Below are 26,512 nucleotides of genomic sequence, written 5' to 3' on the forward strand. Positions count from 1 at the left end.
GAGCCTCGGGCAGGTGCAGAGGGAATCCAGGACAAATGCTGTCACAGAGTCATTCAACCCACAACCGAGACTTGAACTCTGCATTTCGGGACTGAAATTCGGGACAGGTGGTTACCCTAGTTGGAACCAGTGACCTAGAAGTGAAAGGCTCTGTATTCCTCCTGTATGGTACTATTTATGTATCACACACACTGGAGTTTATATTAGAAAACTGATTGTTTGTGAGTCCAAGTATTTGTAACCTGAGATTAGAATTGATTTTTAATGTTTTCACCTGTCAAGAAATGCATCTGTGGATGAATGTTGCACTGTACAGATGACTCTGGTCCTTCCTGATACTTAATACATGTAGGAAATTAGACTTTATTTTAAACTCTGGCACTTGCTGGGGTCAGCAGGCAGGTGCTACACAACTGCACGACTTTGGTGGAATTAGTGGGAAGAGGAGAGATGCGACCTTGCTAGCTAGGGAGGAGGAGGAGAGAAAACTGGAGGAGCATTTATGGATCAATGCTGTGCAGAGGAATTGCAAAAGCAGGCCCCCTCACTGGGGACCGGATGACAGGAATTAGCTCCACTCCCTGATCACAGAAGAAATTTTAGGTGCCAAGTTTTTCTTGTCGGAGATGCTATCAGTTTGACTAAAGCATGTCACCACACCCAGGCTGTAGGCCTCATTATTCTCTACCTGTATCTCTGAAGCAGCTCTGGGAGCGGGGACTGCATGCCTGGGCTGTGAAGTTTCTTACTTTCTTCCCCGTCACAAAGCCAAGTCTGAGAGGGACCTATGAGAGACTATGCCCGGGTTGTGAGGCTTGTTATGCTCTCCCCACCTCTCTGAGTTGGTTCTGTGTGAAGGGAATGCTCACCTAAGCTGTCCTAGCATCCCCATGTCACAGAGCCAGGGCTGAGGAAGTTCTGTGAGTAGGAAACTTCACATGCAGGTTACAGACGGACCCTTAGAAGCTAAGAAGGGAAGGCACACAGTGCGCGAATTACCAGCAAACACATCCACCTGATCCTGTGGTATGGCTTGGAGAAGGGTGGAATAGCAGCAGGGGGGTGGAGTCTCCCCAGGGGCCAACCAGAGCAGCCAGGGATTTTCCTGCAACTGCTGCTGCTGCAGCGGCTGGGGGGGTGGAATTAGTCTAGAGCAGGTTAATGATCTCCTTTTAACTCTGCGGTAGATCAAAGAAGTCTCTTGTCTTGATGGAGTCCTGGATGGCTGTCAAGTGCCTGAGGCCTGGCCTTAGGCCGCTGCAAGGCCTTGGAATTCCTACCCCAGTGATTTTGTTCCTCTCTCTGCTCCCACCCCGAGTTGCTTGCTTCCCTGCGTTCTGTACTTGCATGCACAGCCGTCACGCTAGAGACATGCAGGCAGACACACACAGACGGACGCATACACACTTCTGTGATTGTTTAACATTGTCACATGATTTTGGTGCTCATGAAAGCAAGGGATGTACAGCGCTGGGCAGGTACTGGGCAAGCCAGTGGGGTCTTTTCAGTGGTGGCTTTGCCTGCCCTGTGTTGAGTCAGAACAGTGTGATCTTCATGTACTGGTAAGTTCTAAGCACGTCTCTATTATGTGTCAGATTTTCCTCCCTACTTTCAGATGTCAGCAGCCTTAGCTGATGCAAACGAATCCACGTGCAGCTCTGCTAATGTTTTACGTCTAGCTCAGTCCTGTCCTACAGTCCCCTCTGGTATTCCAGTGTGAGACCCCCTCATAGCTCTGCCCATGCCCCTCAGTCCTGACCAGGAGCCCATATCTATTTCAGTCCTTGGCCCTCTGCTATGGCGAGATTTGAACCCCAAGATGCCAAGGGTGAAACCCAAATGCATTAACTCACTGTGACTCTCTCCCTCCCCTACACTTGTAGACATGTACACTGAGTAGGGCAATCTAGCATGGAGCCAACCTGTGTTGGGGTGGGGAGGGAAGAGGGAGTGCTGCAGAGGCCAGTTCACTGCTCTGGGGTTAGAAATATGAATGCCGGGCTGTTTGGAAAACTCAGGTTAGATTCCAGGTCCTATTCCCTGAGCCATCAGGAGCTGGAAGTGCTGAAAAGTGTTGTGATCAGTCTCTGCAAGGGCAGTGAATGGAGCATGCACTGCCATTCTGCAGTGATCCCTATGGCTAGTCATGGGTTCCAACAGAGTCTAGCTCATTCCTCCTCATTTAACAGCACGGTAAATGCATGGCCCCGAGGGAGCAAAGATTGTGAAACTGAGAGGGAGGGATTGAGAAAGACCCTTGGGGCTTGGAGAAAGAAACTGAGGACACTCCCAGGGTGAGGATTCCTCCCCTCCTTTTTAGGCTGTGATTCTGCACATCCGGTAGTGCCACATAAATGCCACACGAGAGAGGATGGAAGGGGAGACCCTCTGATTTGGGGGAGGAAAATGCAGAAAGGCGCTGAGCTCTCTGCTCTTCTCCCTGGGAAAGGGAGTAGGTTATGAAACTCCCGAGCCACCTCATTGCTGATCAGAGCAGAGGGATCACAGTGCCAGGGATGGGGTGATAGCCGCTGTGTCATTCTACCATGGTGGGTGCATGAAGGATGAAGAGCGCAAGGTACAAAAAGAAGAAGTTTCTCTTTACCTCAAACTCAGATTGGGGATGGTGAGGGGAGACACTGTGACATTCCTCAGCGTGGAGTAAGACGGGCGAGTCCCAGCAGAGCCTGGCAAGAGACTCATTCTGACTTAACCCCAGGGGCTTTTGGTTCCTTGGTTGGGCAGATACATTTAACCCTTCCAGTGCCACGCCCAGCCATGGGTAACCTCTCAGGAATCCTTCCACCCGTCTCCCAGGGACCAATTCTGCTCTCTCACATGTCAGGGAAAACCCCTTCATCTCTCCCAGAATCCATTCCATGTGGGCACAGAAATATAGTTTAGGGTCTGCTCCCTAAAACATCCCATTCAATCTTTGCTAACTTGATTCCAGTGACACAGTCTCGCCCGCTGTATTCTAACCATCTATTAGGACCAGTCTCACCCACCCATCCCCTGACATGAAGAGGAGGCATACAGTCCCCAGCCCCAAGCAACAGCAGCCTCTGGGCAACATAATGGAAGTATTTGCCCATCAACACAACGTGTATAAATAGTGTCGGAAATACCATAAGAGACAGAGTCATTCTCTCCAGGCCCACACATCAGCTGATGGGGAGAGATAGACCCACATCGATCACCTTGTCATTTCCATGGGCTTACCCCAGACATTTGACCCATCCTGAAATTCACTGCCATGGTTGCACCATTTCACTCCTGCAAGAGCCTCACTTGTGCAGGACAGTATAAGAGGCCTATGCCTTCACACCATGAAGATGTAAATTAGAGATGGGCCAAAACTAGGACTGTTTAACAGCCCCACCCCATTCTTTGTGAGATGGACTTCAAAATGTGCAGGCCCAGCCAACAGAAATTTACAAAAACCAAAGCCACGCCTGGTTTAGCCCATCTCTCTAAAGGTTGCAAGGCAATTATTCTGACCCACAGGGAAAATGCAAATAGGTTAGCATCCTTGCTTCCCAACTGGCAAATACCTTCCCACTTCCACACTCCCCTTGGAAGTGCTCCCAGGTCTTAAAGATGGGTGTGATTGGAGAAGTGGAGGGACCAAAAGGACTCCACCTTCCAGCTCAGATCTGTCCGAATCAGATGCAAACCCAGTGTTTCCAGTGACCCTCCCCCAGACATTGTTGAGAAAGATGTGAGTTCAGGATCAAGTAGTTCCTCCCTTTATAGGCAGTGAGGAATCATCGTGCATGCTGCTCTTACAGTGCCTGCTATTAAGCAGTCAGTTAGGAGTTTCCGGAGCTTCTGCAGGTTGGTGGAGAGGGGGAGAGTGACATGTGAATGTGGGTTTGGGTAGGGAAACTCCACCAGGGTGCTGAATGGAGTCAGGGGTGTGTCCTTTCAGGCAGGCGCCATCTTCAGCCTGGTGAGGGAGGTGAGAAATGCCATCACAGTCCCTCCAAAAAAACCCTACTGCTCGGGGCCAGCATTCCTGAGTTCTGACATCACTGGACAGTGTTAAAGCAGTGCCCAAACAGTGTGTGTGTCCCCGCACATGCACGTGTCAGTGCGCATGTGCACGAATACACCTCTCACAATGCATAGAAATGGGCACATTTCTTGTTTCCCCTCCCTGCCAACATAGATGATGTTTCATGGTTAGTGCGCGAGGCAGAAGTTACTCCCCTGCTCAAACAAACACAACCACTGGGCAGCCCACAGCACCAACTGCTTCCCTTTTGTGGTCTGGGTAAGAGAAGAGAGAGCCACGAGGAGTAAAGGATACATCATACTCTGCTTTACGTCCATCGCCTCTGCTGTGCCCACACAGGACAGACCAAAATGAGGAAAAGAGAGAAGTGATGCAAAGCAGGAGGCGATGTTTTGGGGAGGAGCATTCCTGTCTCCTGCCCCTGTCCCAAGCCAGGATTCAACCCATTTGTTTGTCATCTTCCCACTGGGTACACTTCCCACTGGGTACACTGGGTGTAGTTGCAGTTATGTGGGGGAATATTAGGGGTCTTTTGTCCCCCTCACTCCTTTGTGGAGTCAGATACTGAGAAATGACAATGCAGAGGCCTGAGGATCAGGGAGAGTCCCTTCCCCTCGACCACATCTTCCCTGGCAGGAAAAACAGCTCCAGGGTTGGAATGGAAAAGAGAGCTTGGTTTCCATTTGGGAAAATACAAAAGCTGCCCTCATCACATGTGTTCAATGGATCAAACTTGTCACCTGATCCCAGTTCCCATGGCATGTTTTCTCCTAAGCAGTCTACATGTATGGGGTGGATGGGGGATAGGTGAGGGGGTAATTGCATGGTGCATGTATGTGTGGGTGTATGTATGCTCCAGGAATAAGATGACATGTTTGCATTAGGGTGTCTCTATGGTGCACGGATGGGTATCTCTAATCTAATTTAATAGAACCAGCAAGATGTGCACATGCCTTAACTTGTTGTGTCAGGTCTGAATTCACTCTGTAGGCTTCTCAGGGCAGGGTCTGTGCCTTTACTTGTTTCTGCAAAGTGCCTTGCATACTTTGGGGGAGCTCAGAAATATAACAATAATGTATGTATGATGCGTGCATGTATGTATTTACATGCAGATTTGCATAGGTGTGTATTTGTATGATACATGCTTTGTTGGGGAGGGACTTGCATAGAGGACGGGGTGTTTAATGTATCCATGGATGTGTGTCTTTGCATGAGGCTGTGCGGGAGGGAGAGGCACAATTTGGAGGGCTTATTAGTTCCCAAGGCATTCTAGCACAGTGACAGGGCAAACTCTTTTCAACCAAGACAGCTTTAGCCAGGTCTCTACTTCCCTTAGAGCTGCCCGTTGATTCCAGTTCAGAGTTTTTTTGAGTTCAGACAGGGGAGAAAAGAACTAGTGTTTGCTCATCCCCAGCCCAAAGATGCAGCCTCTTTGTGACTTTCCAGGGAAATGGGGGTTCTCCTGACTCTAATGCTCCATTTTCACTGAAAAATATGTCTCCTTTCTTTCCCATTCCCATTCCTGTCAGGCAGCTCTGTAGAGAAAGGTGTCGCTGAGTGATCTGAGCATATAACTTCTATTCTTTACTTTGACCACCTGTAGCCTTAGGTAAATCATGTAGGCCAAAAATTTCAAGCCAGGGTTCCTGAAGTTAGGCACCTAAAATCTTACATAAAATGAGGTATGGATTTCAGAGGTGTAGCACACCCACATTGATGCCTCTGGTTGTTGTGGCTGAATATCAGGCCACTTCTAGTTAAGTGTCCAAATGGGTGCTTAATTCTGAGCATCCAAGATTCTGTCCTTTAATCCTTCCATGCCTCAATTTCCCTTCTCTAAAATGATGAACATAAGAACGACCATACTGGGTCAGACCAAAGGTCCATCTATCCCAGTGGCTGCTGCCTGATGCTTCAGAGGAAATGAACAGAACAGAGCAATTTATCAAGTGATCCATCCTGTTGTCCAGTCCCAGCATCTGGCAGTTAGAGGTTTAAAGACACCGAGAGCATGGAGTTGCATTCCTGATGATCTTGGCTAATAGCCATTGATGGACCTATCCTCCCTGAATTTATCTAATTCTTTTTTGAACCCAGTTATAGTTTTGGCCTTCACAGCATCCCCTGGCAATGAGTTCCACAGGTCGACTGTGCTTTGTGTGAAGTAGTACTGCCTTTTGTTTGTTTAAACCTGCTACCTATTAATTTCATTATGTGACCCCCTGGTTCTTGCCTTATGTGAAGAGGTAAATAACACTTCCTTGTTCACTTTCTCCCAACCGTTCATGATTTTATAGACCTCTATCATATTCCCCCTTAGTAATCTGTTTTTTATAATGAACAGTTCAAGTCTTTTTAATCTCTCCTTATATGGAAGCTGTTCCACACCCCTAATAATTTTTGTTGCCCTTCTCTGTACTTTCCCCAATTCTAATATATCTTTTTTGAGATGGGGTGACCAGAGGGGCGCACAGTACTCAAAGTGTGGACATACAATGGATTGAAATAGGGGCATTATGATACTTTCTGTCTTATTATCTATTCCTTTCCGAATGGTTCCTAACATTGTTAGCTTTTTTGACTGCTGCTGCACATTGAGTGGATGTTTTCAGAGAACTATCCACAATGACTCCAAGATCTCTTTCTTGGGTGTTAATAGCTAATTTAGACCCCATCATTTTTATGTGTAGTTGGGATTAGGTTTTCCAATGTGCATTACATTTTGTTGCCCAGTCACACAGTTTTGTGAGACCTCTTTGTAACACTTTGCAGTCTGCTTTGGACTTAACTATCTTAAGTAATTTTGTATCATCTGCAAATTTCACCACCTCACTGTTTACCCCTTTTTTCAGATCATTTATGAATATGTTGAACAACACTGGTCCCAGTACAGATCCTTGGGGGACCCCCGCTATACCTCTCTACTGTGAAAACTGACCATTTATTCCTACCCTTTGTTTCCTATCTTTTAAACCAGGTATTGATCCATGAGAGACCTTTCCCTCTTATCTGATGACTGCCTACTTTGCTTAAGAGCCTTTGGTGAGGGACCTTATCAAAGGCTTTCTGAAAGTCCAAGTACTATATCCACTGGATCACTCTTGTTCATGTTTTTTAATCCCCTCAAAGAATTCTAGTAGATTGGTGAGGCATGATTTCCCTGTTACAAAAGCCAAGTTGACTCTTCCCCAGCATATTGTGTTCATATATGCATCTGATAATTCTGTATCTTACTATAGTTTTGACCAGTTTGCCTGGACCTGAAATTAGGTTTATAGACCTGTAATTGCCAGGATCCCCTCTGGAGCCTTTTTAAAAATTGGTGAGATCTTAGATACCAGGCATCTGGTACAGAGGCCAATTTAAGGGCATGGCTACAGTTGCAGATGTAGAGCGCTGTGAGTTAAACCCGCCTTCATAGAGTGCAGTAGGGAAAGCGCTGCAGTCTGTCCACACTGACAGCTGACAGCGCATTGGCGTGCCCACATTTGCGGCACTTGCAGCGGTATTGGGAGTGGTGCATTATGGGCAGCGAACCCAGCACGCAAGTGACTGCAACATGCTTTTCAAATGGGGGAGGGGAAGCATGACAGGGAGTGTGTTGTGTGTATGTGGGGGAAGAGAGAGTGCATTTTTGGGGTGCTGAGAGTGTGTCAGCATGCTTTCTTGTAAGTTAAGACCTCCCTTCCCCGCCTCTCTCTCACTCATTCAAAGCAAACAGTAAATGTTTGCTTTTTCTCGGAGCTGATAAGCAGCCAGCTTCTCCCACAGGGAGCTTTCAATGGGCATTTCCGCATTCCTGCAGCCGATTTCACAACAATGACAAGAGTGGCCACTTGACTTAAGGGGATTGTGGGACGTTTCCGGAGGTCAATCACAGCACAGTAATGCAACACCTCGTCCACACTGGCACTGCGGCGCTCCAGCGGGGGCGCAGCAAATGTTATTCCACTCGCCAAGGTGGAGTATCAGCAGCGCTGTAGCCACGGAGTGAGAGTGCCTTGCCAGTGTGGACGGGGAGTGAGCTAGGGTGCCCAGGGCTGCTTTATTGAGCTGTAACTTGCAAGCGTAGCCAAGCCCTAAGCAATAGGTTACTACATACCACAGTTAGTAGCTCTGCAATTTCATATTTTAGTTCCTTCAGAATTCTTGGGTGAATACCATCTGGTCTTGGTGATCTATTAGTGTTTAATTTATCAGCTTGTTCCAAAACCTCCTCTATTTACACCTCAAACTGGGGCCATTCCTCAGATTCGTACCTAAAAAAATGGCTCAGGTGTGGGAATCTCTCTTGCATTCTCTGCAGGGCAGACTGATGCAAAGAATTCATTTAGCCGCTCTGCAATCACCTTGTCTTCTTTGAGTGTTCCTTTAGCAGCTATGTCATCTAGGGGCCCCACTGATGGTTTGGCTGGCTTCCCGCTTCTGGTGGACTTTAAAAAAAATTGCTCTTAGTTTCCGTGCCTTTGGCTAGTTACTCTTCAAATTCTTCCTTGCTGGCCTAGGGTTCCACGCTTGACTTGACAGCGTTAATGTTCCCTTCTGTTTTTCTCAGGGGGATTTGACTTTAAGTGGTGTCTTTTTGTCTCTTAACTGCCTCTGTTGTTTAGTTATGGTGGCATTGTCTTGGTCCTCTTACTGTTATTGTTTTAAACTGCACTTACGGTACTGGACAGAGGGGCTATGAGGCTTAATTGGTTAAGGCTTGCCCAGTTCTTTAAAAAAAAAAATGTAAAATGCTCTCTAGCTGCTAAGTAGGATGATGATTACTTTCCCCCAGAGCTGTTCCGGATAAAGCTGTAGCAAGCCCGTGGAGGAGTAACCAGGAGTGTGGGGTTGATTCATCCTCATTAAAAGGAAAGAAATACTGGTGTGGTGGAAACTCCTGCAGTTGGGAGGGGGAGAAGGTGGAGAGAGTTTTGGGCCGAAATCCTGGAATGACTCTGTGCTGTTTTTTCTCAGGATGATCATCATCGTCACCCGTGGTGAGGAAGCCCTTCCTCCCGCCGCCTGGGTTTTATTTTGGTTTGGCTCTGGGGAATGAGACTGGCACGGTGAGTGACTGCAGCTGTAGAAAGGGTGGGGCCCGAAGTGCACCTGCCCCTCCCCCAAATAGGTGAGGCACGGGTGGGTAGAAGGAAGGGGGGGGGGGCGTCCTCCGCTGGCACCGCAAGGCAGGAGCGAGCGGAGGTGGGTGAAATCTGCATGACGACTCCCAGGAGCACGGAGAACAAAAGGAGAATTCTTTCCACGAGTTGGTGGTCAAAACAACCTGCCTTGGCTGGGTCCCAGCTTTCCATCTCGGCTAGGCTCACCTCCGTGTTAACCCTCTCCTGCCTCTCTCCCGCCGCCCTTTTGCTATGTGCAAGGGGCTGTATTTTTTCATGGCGTGCTTGCTGATACTTGGCTGCGCCCTGCCCTGAGCGCTCTCTGAATAACTCTGTGGCAGAAGTACGAGTCCTCCTTACTCGCGGTGCTCCTCTCGCTCCCGGGCTCTAGTCTTTGCTGTTGCCAGCTCGCTGCAAGGAGGAGCAAACTCCGCCAACTTGATTTCTTCAGCCCTCTTCCCCCCCCCCCAGCTTTTTTTTTTTTTTTTTTTTTGTAATGACTCTCCCCTGCAGCTGTGCATTTCCAGCCAACCTGCTGCAGCTCTCCCGCCCGACGTCCTGACCCTCTGGAGGTGCACTCTGACTCATACGGACACACGCCGCGCAGCATGCTCAGGGTCTGACCCAATTAAGTTACACTGGGGTAAGAGATATCGCAGCGTCCCAAGAGACGGGCACAACGTGTTTGAAGAAAGCTCTTGGGGTGGGGGATAAAACCAGGAAAGCAAAAGAGAGGAGCTGGGTTCCTTTAAGAACCCTCCCCCCCAAATCTCTCTCCAGCCTGCAAATCGTTGCTATCTTCCCTTCCTCTTGGGTGTTTGTTCAGAACTGATAGGAGGATCCCTGCTGCAGCTCCCGGCCCAGAACAGCTGTGGAACACGTTGCTGCAGCCAGCAACCAGGGCTAGAATTCAGCTGCAAGAACTCAGGGAGCTCCCCACTTCCACTCAGCCTGACCTCCCAGCATGAGAGAGACATAAGTCTTGAACGACACCGGAGCTCTTTCATTCCCTCTGACTCCACCAGCACCGTGAGATGTACCGCAAGCGCCTTCTTTAACTACTGGGAGCTCACTCATTCTGTCTAGCCCGCCCCCCATTGCAACAAGTACCCCAGACTCCCTCTTGAACTGCCAGACAGGCTCATCCCTGTTTAATTCCAGCAGAACCCATCTTGAAGATCCCCATCTGGAGATCTGAGATGCCACTGGATTACATGTTTTCTCTGGGGAGTGGTGGGAGAAGGTGTCCCCCCCCCCCCCCCCAAACAGCTAGCCAGCAGGGCAAGGACTAGCCATGGAGTGCTGCAGAAAGAGTTGCCTAAATAAGGTTGGTTTGTTTGTTTTAAAAAGCAAAACTAATAAATGCATGAGAGATTGAGATGCTGCAACTGCTACATTTGGTTGGGATGGGGAGTGCACCCCAGACATGAATGTAGTTTGAGGGGGGCCAGGGGGCTGTTGCCCTCTCCCAAACTGCAAGCCTTGGGCAGGTGCAGAATTTGCTCCCCTTCCCCTGTGTGGCCCCATTGGCCTGACTGGAACTGCCCCCCTCTCACCCCAAATATAGAAGTCAAACTACATCTGTGACTCCAGAGTCAAAAGTGAATCCTTCTCCCCAACTCCCTTTTACTGTCAGTTCAGCAGCTTAAATGTTGCTTATTCAACCGTATTTATTATTCCCTTATTCATTTTCTTGCCTTTTAAAAACCAAAATAAAGTATTATTAAAAATAACCTACAAATGTATAACCGTTCCCACAGACACAATGAAACTTGTCAAAGAAACACCTATAAGGAGTTCTGTCTCGCTCTGCTCTGTATACTTTATCCTGGGTCTAAAGTTCACCATATATTGATTGTTCTCAGTTGTTAAATAAAATGGTTCAACACTCACCTCAGTGCTGATGAGAGGCAGGTACCAGAGAGACATGAAGATCAGTCTGAAATTCATACCGACTCTGAGCCCCAAAAGTTCCAGACACATTGAAGGAGAGACTTTAAAAGAAATAATAAATTCCCACACTTAGGCAAAGAGGTGAGAGAGGCAGTCTCTGCTTACAGTTTCGCTCCAGCCTTGTCTCCTTCACAGAGTGCTCCGCACTTCATTTTCCCTTCCAAGTTATTTTCTCTAGTCTCCCACAATCATGGAGTGGGGAAGAAAGGGTTAAAAAACAGACACTTTATTTTTTAAAAGGTAATTCTCGGTTACTTATCGGACCCTTTCTCTGCCTCATCAGCCAGCAGGAATATAGGAGAGGAGTATAAATAAACTAAAAAGGCAGTCCCCCCAAAAATGTATGCATCCAAAGTCTGTTTTCCCCCCTCTCCACAAGAAATCTTTCAGTATTTCCTTTTATTGGATGGTCCACACACTTATCTTTTTCCTTCTTAATTTTTGTTCTTTTTAAAAAAAAAAAAAAAGTCCCCCACAAAAAGGTAAAAATGATTTGCAGTGTTTTCCAAAAAAAACTAGAAAAAGTCTGAAACAAAGTTTTCCTAAATCTTTATACAAAATCAGAAAATAAATCTTCTTTCTTAATTTTTTTTTTTTAATGTTTTTCTTCCTCTGGCATATTTTTTAAAAAATAAAAGTTGTTTTAAGTTGAATTTTTGTCTCTTAAATTATTTTCTGGTTTCAGTGTCTTTTCTTTCAGAATGTTGCTGGTAGTTTTGCTGTATGTGAGGTCTGATTGGTTTGGTTTTGCAGACAGGTGAGCAAATGTCTTGGCTGGATTCTGTGTGTGTGTTGAGTCTTGATAAGTCTCAGCCGCGCTGCTGCTGCTGCCTCTTATGCTCTGTTGCAACAAGAAAAAAGGTAAAATCAAGTGGGAGGAGAGAGAGCAGCAGGGAGAGAGCTGGTGGGTCTTTATTTTAGTCTGCAAGAAAGAGAATAAGGTGCCACCCTTTCAGCTGTTCTTTTAAAGGAGACGAGAGAGGGGTGGAGACAGCCAGCAGCAACTCCTTTCTTGGCTGTATATCAAAGACAGAGAAAAAAAAAATCTAATAAGGCACTGACAGTTCAGTACTCACCAAAATAAAAAAGACCCTCAATAATAAACATAATTTATATTGGTGATGTCCCTACGCTCACATAGACGTGGGGAGAGAAATTCCTTCAGGAATGAGAGAGATCAGGAGAAAGATATTCCCAGCAGTGCAGTTGAGTTTTTTGGCCCAAGACTAAGACTGTCACAGTTGCAACCCTCAGCATTTTTCCCCCTGCCCTGCCATCCCGCTTGCTCTGGAGGAGATGTCATTTTAATATCTTCAATCTCTTTGTGTGCAGAAGAAAGCCAAAAAAATTCAAACATTGTTACAACAGAATTTGTGTTGTTCTTGGCACTAAAAGGAATTTTGCCGCATGATTATCTCCACATGTAATAAACATCCAAAGGGAAATTAAGCAAGGAGGTATTTGCTGGGGGAAGCAAGAGGGTTAGTTAACAGGTGAATTCAAGATAAAGTCATATCATGACTTCTCGTAAACTCACATGTTCTCTTCACGAACAAAATGACACACTTAACAAAACACACACACACAAATCACACGTGCTTTCTCACACACTCATGTACTCTGACAGGTTTCAGAGGAACAGCCGTGTTAGTCTGTATTCGCAAAAAGAAAAGGAGTACTTGTGGCACCTTAGAGACTAACCAATTTATTTGAGCATGAGCTTTCGTGAGCTACAGCTCACTTCATCAGATGCATACCGTGGAAACTGCAGCAGACTTTATATACACACAGAGAATATGAAACAATACCTCCTCCCACCCCACTGCTATTACCAGCAGGACAGTGGGGTGGGAGGAGGTATTGTTTCATATTCTCTGTGTATATATAAAGTCTGCTGCAGTTTCCACGGTATGCATCCGATGAAGTGAGCTGTAGCTCACGAAAGCTCATGCTCAAATAAATTGGTTAGTCTCTAAGGTGCCACAAGTACTCCTTTTCTTTTTACTCATGTACTCTCTCTTTCAAAGACATTACCCACCCATGCTCTCTCCTACACACAAACTGCATGCTCTTTCTCCAACGCCCTCACTCTTGACATATGCACAACCATTTGCGTATTCTGTCCGAGTCACGCATTCAGAGATACTCACAGGTGCTCTCTCACACTATAAACACAATTAGACTCCCATAATCACATACTCATGCATCCTGACAGACACATCCACATGCTCTTCTCTCTCTCACACACACACTCACACATTTGAAGTGAAGGTGCTTGCTCTTGTGATTTCTCTGATAGAAAGAGAATTTCAGCTTCAGAACCCAGGGGTCCCAGGACACTGTATGCAGCAGAGAGAGAGAGAGAGATCCTGATGGCACTGTGACAGCCTAGCCAAAGACCCCAGCCATTCTCTCCTCAGCAATGGTATGAACATAGCAGCAGCTATTAGAACCCCATTCGCTGAGGGAAGGGAGGCTGGTTAGGATGCTGAAGTTACTCTTCTAGAAGTGCCCTGTGATCTTTAACTTCTCCATGATCAGCAACCACAAGAGATGGGCAGAAAGGTGTGCAGTGCAATGTCTCCTCTGCAGTGTGAGGCCCTGGACATCACAAGTCCTCCCAGCTTAGCTATTCATACCTAAAGGGCCTGACTTTGAGCTCATATTCTCTGGTGTAAATCAGGAATCTGTGGAGTACCTGACTGCAGAATCAGATTCACTGTATCTATGTCTCCCATAATAACACAGCAATCCCCTCTGCTCCCTACTTCCAAGAGAAATGTAACCTAACGCACAAAAGCATAATATTCACATTGAAAGGCTGGGCAAAGCTAAGTGCCCTGAGTTAGCAAGGTACATGGGCCGCCTTCATCCTAAACCAGGAAGCAAGAGGCCAGATTCTCTGCTGGTGTAAAGTCACCGGAGCTATGCCAGTTTACACCAGCTGAGGATCCAACCCAGGGCACACAGGTGCAGGAGGAAAGGCTTGGGATGGAAAGGTGTTGAATCAGACCCAAGCCTAATTCCAGAACTGAAGCATGGGAAGGCAGTGTCTGATCTACCCTCTGGCATAGTGCCACCTCTGCAATATTTCACAGAACTTAAAGGATCTTTCTCTTAGATCTTCCCATCCCTTTAGTCACACTCCCCACTAACACCCTTACTGTTACTGCTCCCTTCATTCTCTAGGCATGGTCCACTGACCATCCGAGCCGAGTTCACATCACATCAGTCATCACACTTACGAACATACAGGGTCAAATCCTCAGCTAGTGCAAATGGGCATACCTGAACTGATTTCTGTAGAGCTACTCTGATTTACATCAGCCAAGATTATGGCCCATAGACCCCACTGGCTGTCTCTACTCAGCGAGGGAGCTGATCAGCACTTTAGGTACATCAGTCAAAGTGAGTGGGGCTAAGGACTAAGCTGGCAGGAAGTGCTGCATCTTTTCTCTGAGACATGAGACATTAGGAAATGTTGTATGACTCTAGGGTCTGCTTTTGGGGGACTGGCTTTTCTATATCCAGCTAAATTACATGTGAGGTCAGATGGAAGTAAAGTTATTTATTTTGATGTGGATGATGCGGGGGAATTTTTAGAAGCTCAGCAACAGTGAAAAGCTAATCCCAATTGAATCTTTAAACGACAAGGAAGAGGATGTTTGGAAGTTGACTAATCATCCACCTGTAACCCTGGCTGAAAATAGAACTAAATAATATTCAGATTTGCTTGGATTTCAGAGGCTATTTATTTGTCTTTTCTGTTTTTAACACAGGGACAGATTTTTCTCTTGTGAAAAATCTTAAAGGTACTGGGCCAAATTCAGATTTGGGCAGATGCAACTCCACTGAGCCTAATACCAGTTCATTGGGGCTATACCTGCTTACCCCAGCTCTGAACTTGGCCAGTTCTCTGTTCTCTTTATTTCAGTGCTTTTATGAAATAGGGTTGCTGCTCACCTCATTATTTCCAGAATCGTCACCTTTCTAATGAGGCGATCGCACCTTTTATAAGGACTGCTGTGAGACATTCATTGGACTTCAAAGCACTTTTGAGGTGGTGGTAATGTCATTATGTTATGTCACATCATATTGCAGTGGGATGAGGTTTGGATGCAATGGGATGATGTTGAGCCAGAGTGTCATTATATGTCATCATGACTTGATGAGGCAATGTCACAACCTAGTAATGACTGAGCAGATCCCATCAAACAAACCACAAATATGATGGCCCTACAGGATCCCTCCACGTTCGATAGCCTGGAGTTTTAATAATGAAGTGTTTTTATTAGAAATTTCCCCCCCTCTTTAAACAATGAAAAATTGTGTTTATTGTGCCCCAATCATTTATTTGTTATTGGGAATTGGTTTAACATGCACATAAAAGTCCTGAAACAATGTAGATTCCCTAGCACATAAACAGCTTCTCCCCCATCACCTAAAATGTTGGCAAAAAATTCTCAGCTGGCCACAGATCACACATGCAACATGTGAGTGTTAATAACCTTTTCTGAGGATTTTGTAAGGGTAGGAAACAAAATTGGGTTTCTAGTGGGAAGCAAGACACAGCCTGAATTGTGGACATGCCTCTCAGCCTCTCCATGATGAATTCTACTTAAAATTAATCAATAGAAAAAAAAATAGGAGGTCTGAAAGTCAGGATCTAAAGTGCCTCAGTGTAGCTGAGTGGGATTTCTAGGACTGGAATAGCAGGTGATACTGCAGAGCAGGATTGAGATACATTGGCTGAGTTGTATGGGAGCCCAGAACAGGAAAACAGAGGGTGCTGCTGATGAGGATTAGGGTGGCTTAGCAGCAGAGGGTGCTGCAGGGTAGTGCATTGGCAGAACTGTGGGGGGAGGGCAGACCCAAGGGTGGAAGAGCATGAGTGGTATAGGCGAGATTGAGATCCACTAGCAATGCTTGGGTGGGGTCCCCCGAGGCAAAAATAGCAGGAGGTAATTTACCATTATTGCAGCCAGATAAATTCATCCCTTGTGTAACTCCATGGACTTCAGTGAAGTCACAGCTAAAGATGAATTCAGGCCACCTAAATCTTGGAGAGGGGTGACTAACATACCCCAGGGGTCAGTTCTGATTTCATATCAGTGGTACTCTGTCAGCTTCAGTGGAGTTACTCCAGGTTTACCCCAGTATAAGTATGATCAGAAAAAGGCCCCAGTTGTGTCACCTACACCACCATTTATCATTTGCCCCAGAACCTTCCATGGGAGTTGCACCCACTTCCTGAAGGTCAAACTTAGCCCTAAAGGAGTCAGAAAGGAGGCAAGGGAAAGAGGGAATGAAGGAAGGAGACAGAGATGGGGTGGGGAGCATTGCTTAGAGAAAGAAAAAGCTACACTTGTTTAGGGTTTGCGTATTCTGTCTTTGTGTTGAACTGGAGAAGGATTACAGGGCCTCTGGGCTCTAATTGCTTTTCAGGTGTTAAATAAAACCCTGACAGAACAACTACACGGCAGAGAGAGATGCCACCGGGGGAGTTAGTGTTTGGTGTGAGCTGCCAGGACCTCCCAGGGAGTCCCCACTTCTACTATCACTCACCTGAACCAGGATTTCCTCTGCCCCTCCTGGTGGGCTAGTAAATCTCTCTCACTCTCCTGAAGGGATCCGTGGCAGTGACTGAATGAAAGAAGAGGTCGGGGAAGGGGACACCACAGGCCAGACCCATGGGACCATACACAGTTCTTGATACAGAAGGGTTGGAAAGGAGCTCTTACAATGGTGACTGGCACTGCTCACCCTCCCACCCCATACATGCACACCTGGAGGGGGGGGGTGGGAAATGGGCAACCTCTTCGTCCCTCAGTGGATGTATGAATGAGAGAGAGAGAGAGAGAGATACAAAGAGAGGATAAGATAAAGCAGAGTGGGAGGATTGATTTATACCTCAAACCTACCTGTGTGCATGTATTTTTATGTGTGTGAGAGAGAGAGAATGCACCTCCCCCAGTATATACGTCCCCTGCTCTCCCCCCCAAGTTTAGGGCAAAGGGTAGCCATCTCCTTACTCTGGCAACATTTTACGATCTGTATGTGTCTCCTCCCAACCCCACTCCCCATCTCTTTCCTGTTTTGATGGAAGGAAAAAATGTTCGGCTTTCCTTCTTTATTTTTCCAGACTGGTGACTAGCATTGGAAAGGAATTTCTCTCCCCCCCATATAATAAATAATAATATATATATATATATATATATATATATATGACATACATCAGAGCTCATCCTGTTGTTTTTGGATATTAATATATTGCTTTTGTTTCCTAATTGGGTGGGGCTCATTCCCCCCCTCCCCCGGACAGCCATCCCACCCGCCGTTCCCCTTCCCCCCCGCCACTCACCATCCTCATGTCCTTCGTCCATCCAGCAGCAGCGGCAGAGAAAAGGAAGCCTGCTGAAAAAGAACAAGGGTAAAAATAGCCCCGGCAGTTACTCAGCTCCTGAGAACATGATAACATGACTCATGATGTGAAGTAAAAATGAGGAGCGAAAAACAAAAGTGATCATCTCTTCTCTCCTCTGCCTCCTCCCCCCTCCCCCCGGCATTATTATTTTTCATGACTAAAGAGAAAACCAAATATCAATTGTGTCCCTTTTATGCCAGTGGAGATGCCTGGTTAACAGTACTGGAGTCTGAGGGCCAAAGTCATCTATGGTGTAACTCCAGTGAAGCCACTCAAGTTACACCTGAGATGAATGTGACTCAGAGGGTGAGTTCCTGCTCTCATTCAGATTTTACACCGACGTAACTAACTCCACTGACATCAGTTCTGGTTTATACCTGTGTGAGGGAGGTTGGAGTCTGTCCCTCCAGGCCTGATCTTGTTTGCGTCCATTTCCATCTGCAGTAACTCCATTGACTCCAAAGGAGCTAGGGTCAAATCTTGATCCCATTTAAAATAACGAAAGAAGCTCCCTGTGACTTTACTGGGACCAGGATTTGGCCCTGCCTTCTGCTTTACAGTGGTGGAGCTGAGCTCAGGATGCCACCCTGAAGTCCCGTTTACCAGTCGCAGAAGTGAGAGTTCTAGCTGTGCCCATGCACTGTTCCCTGCCTGTGTGGCTCAAACCCACTCTCGAGGAAACACCTCTAGCACAGAGAGGGCAGTGGGTTAATTTCCACAGCCCATTCAATGCTTGGCCCCTCTGCTGAGACTGCCAACAAGAGGCCCAGTTAGCATCAGCTGGGTTGGCGTTGGTTTTGTGCCTGTTGCCCTCTGTTCACACAGAATGCTTTACTCTGACTGTGTTTTGTACCCTCTGCTTCCTTCCCCAGCCTGAAGAAGAGCTCTGTGTAGCTTGAAAGCTTGTACCTTCTGCCAACAGAAGCGTCCTGTCATAGATATTACCTCACGTTCCTTGTCTCTCTCATATCCTGGGACCAAGCGGGCTACAACAATGCTGCAAACAACATAAATTCTGAACACACATAACCTGGACTGAGATCCCCAAGGGTAAAGTGTGTGATATAGCAGGATATGGCACAATGCAGGATAGAGGGGGCACTTGATATCTTGCAGGGTATGTAACGAGGAGGGAGTTTAAAAATAGACTCGGAGCTGAAATGCAGGAAAGAGAGAGCTGGTTATATTGAGAGATTGGTATATGTGTCCTACATACCTATGGTCTGATTCTCCAGTGTCTTGCACTTTGTATAATTATTTGCACCCATGCAAAGTGGGTGTAGAATGCTACCAGATCAGATTTCTCCACTCACTTGCACCAGGCAAAGTGAAAGGCATTGGAGAAGCAGGCCCACAGTGAACAGGGATCTCACCAGCATGATACTATCAGATCTTTTACCTTAGGAGCACAATAAGGGGGAAGAATGTCAATGAAATAGCAAGCTTTACACAGCAGCATATCTGGGGCTGCACCCAGTGTCCATTCCAGGGACACAGGAATCCAGCTCAGGTTCTTCCCCTCCCCGCAGGGGCTACACCCAGAGTCCCTTCTAGGATGAATATATTATTTTCGTTACAATTCTGTCCCACTCTTAGGAGCTGGAATAAATGGGCAGCCCCAGATTTCTCTCCCCTTCTCCCCGGCCACCTCCACTCTGGTTACTTTCACACACCATTCTGCATATGTTCCTAAATTGAATCCCCGCCTGCTCTTATCCCCTGCCCCCAGAAGATAACAATAATCCGCACCCCCCCACACACACCCCCCACAACAGATTCTGTCTGGTATGAGTCACTGTCCAAGGACAAAAAGAAAAGGAGTACTTGTGGCACCTTAGAGACTAACCAATTTATTTGAGCATGAGCTTTCGTGAGCTACAGCTCACTTAAGTACAGAAGTGTTCCAGGTCCAAACCTCCCCCTGCAACAGTTACCCTAATACCCTGTGACAGCATCACTAATACAAAGCTTCCCACCTATCCAACCCAGGACTGTTTGTCTAACAAAACCCCCAGAAAGCACATTTGACTGGCATAATATGCCCCTCCTCCACCCCTGGTGTGCCCAGACAAAGTGGCATCTCTTAGGACAAAGCTTTTTCAATAGATTGCCTGCCCTCTGCCCTCTCTCAAACAATGAGAAATCAAGGAATATTGTCCTCAGCTGAATAAAAAGATCTAAATATAGAGTGTCTGATGTATTCTTGGTTTCCTGCCCATGACTCCCCTCCCGTCCCCTGCTCCCCCGCCTCCCTCCTCGCTCTCTTTTGCTAATCTCACACATCAGTACAGAAGGTTTCAGACTGGGTGGGTGAGATCACCACAAAGACCCCGTTTCCCCAGTGATGAGACAGAGGGGATTTCCAAGGTTGATGCTGTCTCCTCCTGATTCTGTGGCAGGAGGTGGGGGCAAATGTCAGGAGCCACCGCTATTGGCCATCAGGAGGTACATAGCTCTGTTAGGTATGTATGGGAGAGAGAGAGCCCTTCTCTTCACTGTTCCCATTTCCTCCTCCACTCACTTCTGTTCTGGTCCTGGGCCACCTCCGCAGCTCTGCCAGGGTTCCTCACCCTGCGTGCAGCACTCTCTTGTATTCCAGTCCCCAGCGCCCCTACAGCTCTGCGTGCTTACCTGCAGCAACTCCTGCTATTCTAAGTCTAGCAGCCCTATACTTAGCTCCACTCACAGCACATCGGTTTTAGTTCCCCCATTCCCTCTAGTCTCCTAGAAAAGAAGTGGCTGATATGAGAAGAACAATGCAGTATCTCAGAACAAGCGAGCAAGTGGTCGCAGAGGAACTGGGGTGGGGTACTAAGTGATTTGCTGCCCATGTTTTAACCAGAGACTCCCCCAAACATTTTCTCCTTTAGCTGGTGATAACCAGGGTGTATGTCAGTGTCTGGCCGATCTCTCCATTTGTTTTCCTATTTAAACAAAAATACTTTCCCATAACCACCACCAAGGGGGCGCCAACACCTCTTTGCAAACAAGCTTGTCTGAAGTGCACCTGCAGGAAATGTTAATATTTGGTTCTGAAAAAATAGAGGGAGCGCATTGAGAGTACATCTTGGTGTCATTTGATGCAGGGGGTGCGGAGAATCAGCTTTAGCCTTCCTAAGAGATGTTTTTGAACATACCTGATGCTTGGAGCAGTTTGGGGCATGCCAGTGCATTTGTTCTGCAGAAGTATTTGTGTAAGCTCCTGGGACAAAGTCCAGCTCTGGCAGTGGCAGCAGTATCCAGGGAGAGGGTGAGCTCTATCAGATGCAGGGCAATCTCTTCAAACTCCCCCTTTGCGTTGGCCAAATTTAACAAGAGCCCCCTCTGGCATATCACTGGTTTCTGTCCCCTTCTCCAATTTCGTTTCTAGTGTGGTAAGCAGGTGGAGAATGGCTTTGAATCCAGCCAGACCCTCCTACACCTCACACTCTTTCTGTGGCTGCGTGATTTGGCAGGGGGTGTTCTTGTTTTTAATTTTTGCCAAGAATCTGGGGGCAGGCTCTTTGGAATGTTGCTTTCGTTTGCCAAGGCTGGTGTGCCAAATGCAGCAGAGGCACTGGGGGAAAGCACTGGATCCCCACAAGAGGACAGCAGCAACTATAGTCTGAGTCACGGGGGAAAAGAACCTAACTGGGTTGTGCAGGGGGTTGGGAATGATAAATGGGATATGGGGGACTGGATGCTTAGCCGATCAGAGTGGGAACCTGGAGCCTTTTATTCCTAGGTTATGAGTTCAATTCCCATCCTAGACTGGGAGGACTGGATGACTCAGGGAATCAGAGATAGGGAATGGAAATGTTCACCTCTGACTCTCCAAATCTGTGCGGGGCTGCCAGAAGGCATCAGATCACTGAGTGTATGGAGGAGGGGGGAAACTAGCAATAAGGGCTACCAGAGACAAAGCCTCCTAAAATAAGTTAAATTGACACCGTTAGCTATTTGCATGGCAGGACATCCCCAATTCTCTAGTGTGTAGGACCCACCATCTCACACCAATAGGGTGCACCATCTGGGCTGCAGATATCCACTCATTGAGCAGCCAGAGAGGAGAGAGATTTGAAAGCCAAGACACACCTGAGCAACAAACAGTTGGATTAGCTAACTTTTCCCAACCTCATCTACCTCTCCCTAGAAGGAGAGAGAGACAGAGAGAGAGAGAGGCTGCCTCCACCCCAGTAGCCTATGCCAAGTAATATTTATTTTTAAATTCACAAACAATGACCTAGCAGCTGCTCTAAGACTGGCTTTTCTATAACTGGGTGGAAATTATATATATATATATATATATATATATTAATTAGCTCATTTGAGCTAAATTTCCCTTCCCACCATTCAACATTAAGGACAGATGCCAAAATTACCCCAATCCCTTTTCCCCATCAGCAACCAGCAATTAGGAGATTTCAGAGATCCAATTTTCCCATTCCTTCACCTTGTTCTCTCCTCTCCTCATTATTTGCATAATGTATATTTGGTTGTCAATTTAAAACACTATTATTTATTATTATACGTAGAGTTCCCGTGTGCTTGGCAATTCACAGACAAAATGAAAAGACAGGGGGCCAAGTGCTGTTATAATTGAAGCCTATGGTAAATATCATGTTGTTTTCAATTGAGCCAGTCAAAATTTGCAGGGGGGGGGAATCACACGCAAAAATTTAAATTCCTTTTGCAAAAGTTTTGAATTAAAAAAAAATCAACCATTCTATTTGCTAGTAAAAGGCAGCCACAAACTTTCACAACAAAATCTCCAAAAAGTTTGCCAAGAATTTTCAACCAGATCAAGCCTTCACCAGAACTGGAATTTGGCACACAGTCCCTTTCTTGAGTAGCTAACAGACAATTTCCAGAGACTAGAGCTTCCCTACATCCTGGATCAAATGCATCTCTGATGTAACTCTGATGACATCACCAAGTGTGATTGTGGCTCAGGACCATTCAGGGTATATCTACGTTACTAAGAAAAACCCACAACAGTGAGTCAGTCTCAGGGCCTGGATCAGTTGCCTTGAGCTCATGGGACATGGGCTTCAGAGCTAAAACCAGCAGTCTAGATGTCCCCACATGGTCCGAGCCTGGGCTCTGAGACCTTCCTCCCTCATTGGGTTTCAAAGCCCAGGCTCCATCCCGAGCAGGAACATCTACACTGCTATTTATAGCCCTGCAGCCCAAGCCCTGTGAGCTGGAGTCAATTGACACAGGGCCACAGCTTTTTACTTTGCCTTGTAGACGTACCCATAGCTACCTAAAACGAGCAGATTGCTTGTGGGATACATCCTGTATTATTGATGGTTCGATTAAGATTGGTAAATAAAAGGATCTGAGATTGCAATGTCTTTTGCTTTTGCTTTTTTTTTTTTCATTGTGATGACGCCTTAGAAGCATTAGCTTGCTTTTCCTAGCCCATTATTTTAAATTCTAAGCGAACTAGATGTGGGTGAAAGGTGCCAGACTGACCGTCCTGGGCCCTAAGGATGGGATTTTCAAACGTGACTAAAGGAACACGAGTCCTTTTGTCTTTCACTGGCTCTTCTATTCCTAGATTACTTCGGCATTTTTGAAAATCCTGCCTTCCAGCTCCGTGTGTATCCCAAAAGCAATTACAGCACAGGCAGCAGCAGTAGAGAAAGCTTGTCACGTTTTGCCTCCCCTATGACCAGGAGGGACCACCTGTAAGTGACAGACGTGAGAGGAAGAAAGGCATCAGAACAACCTTTTTGCCCTTCTTCCTTTGTCTTCCTTCCTGGTGTCTGAGTCTCACTGGACTGGACATGTTTTCTACCAGAAAATAATGATCGTTCTTCATACACTCATTTACCGAATAGGTTACACTTATCTCAAGAAAACACAGTTCCAGTCCCAGCAAGACCCCTGGACGCTGTTGTCAACCTGTCCAGCCTTCCTTTCTCCTTCACCCCCACTTGAGTCTCTCTTAGGTCATTCTGCCCTGCGGGAGCACCAGCCACACTGTCAAGGCTATTGGAATGTCAGCAATGCCAGCAGGACAAATAACTTTCCGGTGACAACAGGCCCCCCTCCTTCACTTCTGCTCCTCTCACTGAGTGTGGGACCTGCCACTCAGGGACTGTGGTTAGGTTTGGTTCCAAAATGCCCTGAGCAAAATTCCTCTTTCACCCCCCAGGTAGCTTCTTGGCACAAGGTCTGTTGAGTGGCTGGTCAGGTGCACACCAGTGATTGTTTATGTCTGTCTGTCTGTCTGTGACTGAGTCTGTCTTTCTGTTTTCATGCATGTCAGTAAGCATGTGTGTATCCCTACATATATGTGTCTATGTCTTTATATGGGTCCACACATGAATGCAAGTGAGTCTGGGTACATGTGTGCGTGATCATATAAGCATATCTGTGTGCATGTGGGATTCTAGAAACAAGATGGGTAAAGTAATATCTTTTAATGGACCAACTTCTGGTGGGGAGAGAGACAAGCTCTTGAGCTTACACAGAGCTCTTCATCAAGTCTGGGAAATGTACTGAGAGATTCCAGACATAGGCATGTCTAAGTGTATGAATATATATATGCATGTGTATGTGTCTGCATGTACAGTGTGTGTGTCTATGCATATATATATATGTGTATGTGTCTCTATACATACGTATCTGAGTTCATGTATGTTTCTTCATGTAGCATATACATAGGTGCATGTGCACCAGTGGACAGTTTTGCCACTAATCTTGTCCTCAGGGAACTGATGCTTGACAAGTCACTGAGTCACATGGTCCTCTTCTTTCCAGCTCAGAGCTGGGAAACTAAAAGCGTAATCATTTTTCTTCTTCTTCTGCACATGAATTGAAAGGAGAGACATTAAAAGAAGCAGAAGCTTTACAGGTAACCTCCTGCCTTTCCTCATCTTTGGCTCAGGTCCCAACACAAATTCCTACATTGGAGAATGGACAGCTTTCCATTGTAATCAGCTGTCAGCCAGGCCCCTGGATAAAACTTCCCCTACTTCCCAGCAGACAGACTAAGTTCTGTGTATCTCTTCTTCGCTGTAAGGGAAGGATCAGACCCAAGGTCATGTGTGGGAGCATGAACTATAGTGCATGTAAGGAGAGGGTATGGTGATAAAGGATCTTTGAACCTCACCAAGGTGTGAGCACACATGCATGTGCATGCTCTCTTTCTCACATACACGCACAAGTGTGCATGCATGCACACACACACACACACACTCTCTCTCACACACACACACATTTCCTGGGCCATTGGGAAGGGACAGGAGGTTTGCGTCACAGGTATTTCTCTTACCCAGCATGTAGCAATGGACCCCTCAGGGATAGAGCAGATAAGAGTCAGGGCAATGACTTGTTAATCAGTGACAGGTTTTGCACATTACATCAAAAGTGCATTCCCAGCATTCCAAGGCTTTGTGACCTCAGACTGTGCATGCTTTATGGTTCACTAAAGTTCTGTGGGGTGGTCTCTCTGTCTGTCTCTGTGTCTCTCTCTGGAGAAGCCCTCGAATTCTGGAGGGCGGTTTTTCCTTCTCTCTAAGCAAAGAAAAAAAAATGTAGAGGCGTTGTGACCCTAGGATTAACCATGACAATTGAAGATGTTTTAAAACACGACTGTCTTTGTCCACAGTAAGGGCAAAAGCATGTTTAATGCTGTGTTAGTTAATATGTGCTAGTTAACACATTTTCCAACACAATGCGTTTTCTCAGTATAGACAAGTTCTGAGATCCCTGCATGACCCTACGAGTCTCAGAAAACATCTAGGTCCTACCACCACTCTTTCACCCTGAGGGTTGAAGGGAATTACTAATCTAAAGAAAAAACAATGAGGAGTCCTTGTGGCACCTTAGAGACTAATACATTTATTTGGGCATAAGCTTTTGTGGGCTAAAACCCACTTCGCCAGATGCATGGAGTGGAACATACAGTAGGCAGGTATAAATACACAGCACATGAAAAGATGGGAGTTGCCTTACCAAGTGGGGGGTCAGTGCTAAGGAGCCAATTCAATTAAGGTGGAAGTGGCCTATTCTCAACAGTTGACAGTTGGCTTCCACCTTAATTGAATTGGCTTGTTAGCACTGACCCCCCACTTGGTAAGGCAACTCCCATCTTTTCATGTGCTGTGTATTTATATTTGCCTACTGTATGTTCCACTCCATGCATCTGGTGAAGTGGGTTTTAGCCCACGAAAGCTTATGCCCAAATAAATGTGTTAGTCTCTAAGGTGCCACAAGGACTCCTTGTTGTTTTTGCTGATACAGACTAACATGGCCACCACTCTGAAACCTGATCTAAAGAATACATCAATGCCATTTACTTGTTTTGCTGATTATCTTTTTGAGCTCAGAGTTTTCAATTTGGCTTTGAATGGGATGGGAGTTTCTTTCCCTCTGCGTGTTGTCTTTTCACAAGTATTCTAAAGGAGCAGGTTTCATCAGAAGCATTAAAAAGTGGCACCTTAACATCCCCTTCCTCTGCGAAGCATCTAAAACCTGAAACTTTGCTGGCACCATTCTCCATGGGCATTGCATTTCAAGAGACTGGAGATGGGATACAGAATCGTTCATCTCTGCATTTCTAATCCTGACTAAGTTTGGTCGTAATCAAATGGGAGTTAGAGGCTGGGCTGTAGCAATGGATTGGAGGCACAAAGTTCTTTCCCCAAAGGTGGGGCAAGTCAGAGCTGTGATTTTGGCTCATCCCATTATAGAAATGAGCCCGGATGAAAAGTTTAGATCCCAAAATTCAGGAGTGTTCAGATTTGGGGAGATTTATTTAGACTGTCCTATAATGAAATGATCCTGTGGTCTCATTCTAAGATCAGTAAAAATAATAATAATTTATATAGCACTTTCCATCTTCAAAATTCTGTACATAGATTGACTAACTCATCTTCACCAGATTAGATAAGGATGTATTATTATCCCCATTTTATACACAGAGGAACAAAGGTCTAAAGTGACACAGATTTAATGTCAGAACCTAGATTATAAATCAGGGGTTTCTGCCTCCTAGTGCCATGTTCCAACAGCTCA

At 46.3% G+C, this 26,512-nt stretch overlaps 1 protein-coding gene across 2 annotated transcripts in view; it reads right to left on the reverse strand.

The window, feature by feature from the left end:
• The window catches only part of PDGFB (platelet derived growth factor subunit B), a 30,448-nt gene extending 12,879 nt beyond the window's left edge, over window positions 1-17,569 (reverse strand). For both annotated transcript variants that reach the window (XM_075124182.1, XM_048834372.2), the window contains exons 1-2: window positions 17,441-17,569; window positions 11,020-12,095 (exon numbers count right to left, since the gene is read on the reverse strand). In XM_075124182.1, coding sequence (XP_074980283.1) covers window positions 11,020-11,109 — 90 coding nt within the window. In that variant the 5' untranslated portion in view covers window positions 11,110-12,095; window positions 17,441-17,569. The remainder of the gene's footprint in view (window positions 1-11,019; window positions 12,096-17,440) is intronic.
• Window positions 17,570-26,512: the final 8,943 nt, after the last annotated feature.

Source organism: Caretta caretta, chromosome 1 (genome assembly GCF_965140235.1).
Source record: "Caretta caretta isolate rCarCar2 chromosome 1, rCarCar1.hap1, whole genome shotgun sequence".
In the NCBI taxonomy this organism is placed as follows: Eukaryota; Metazoa; Chordata; order Testudines; family Cheloniidae; genus Caretta; species Caretta caretta.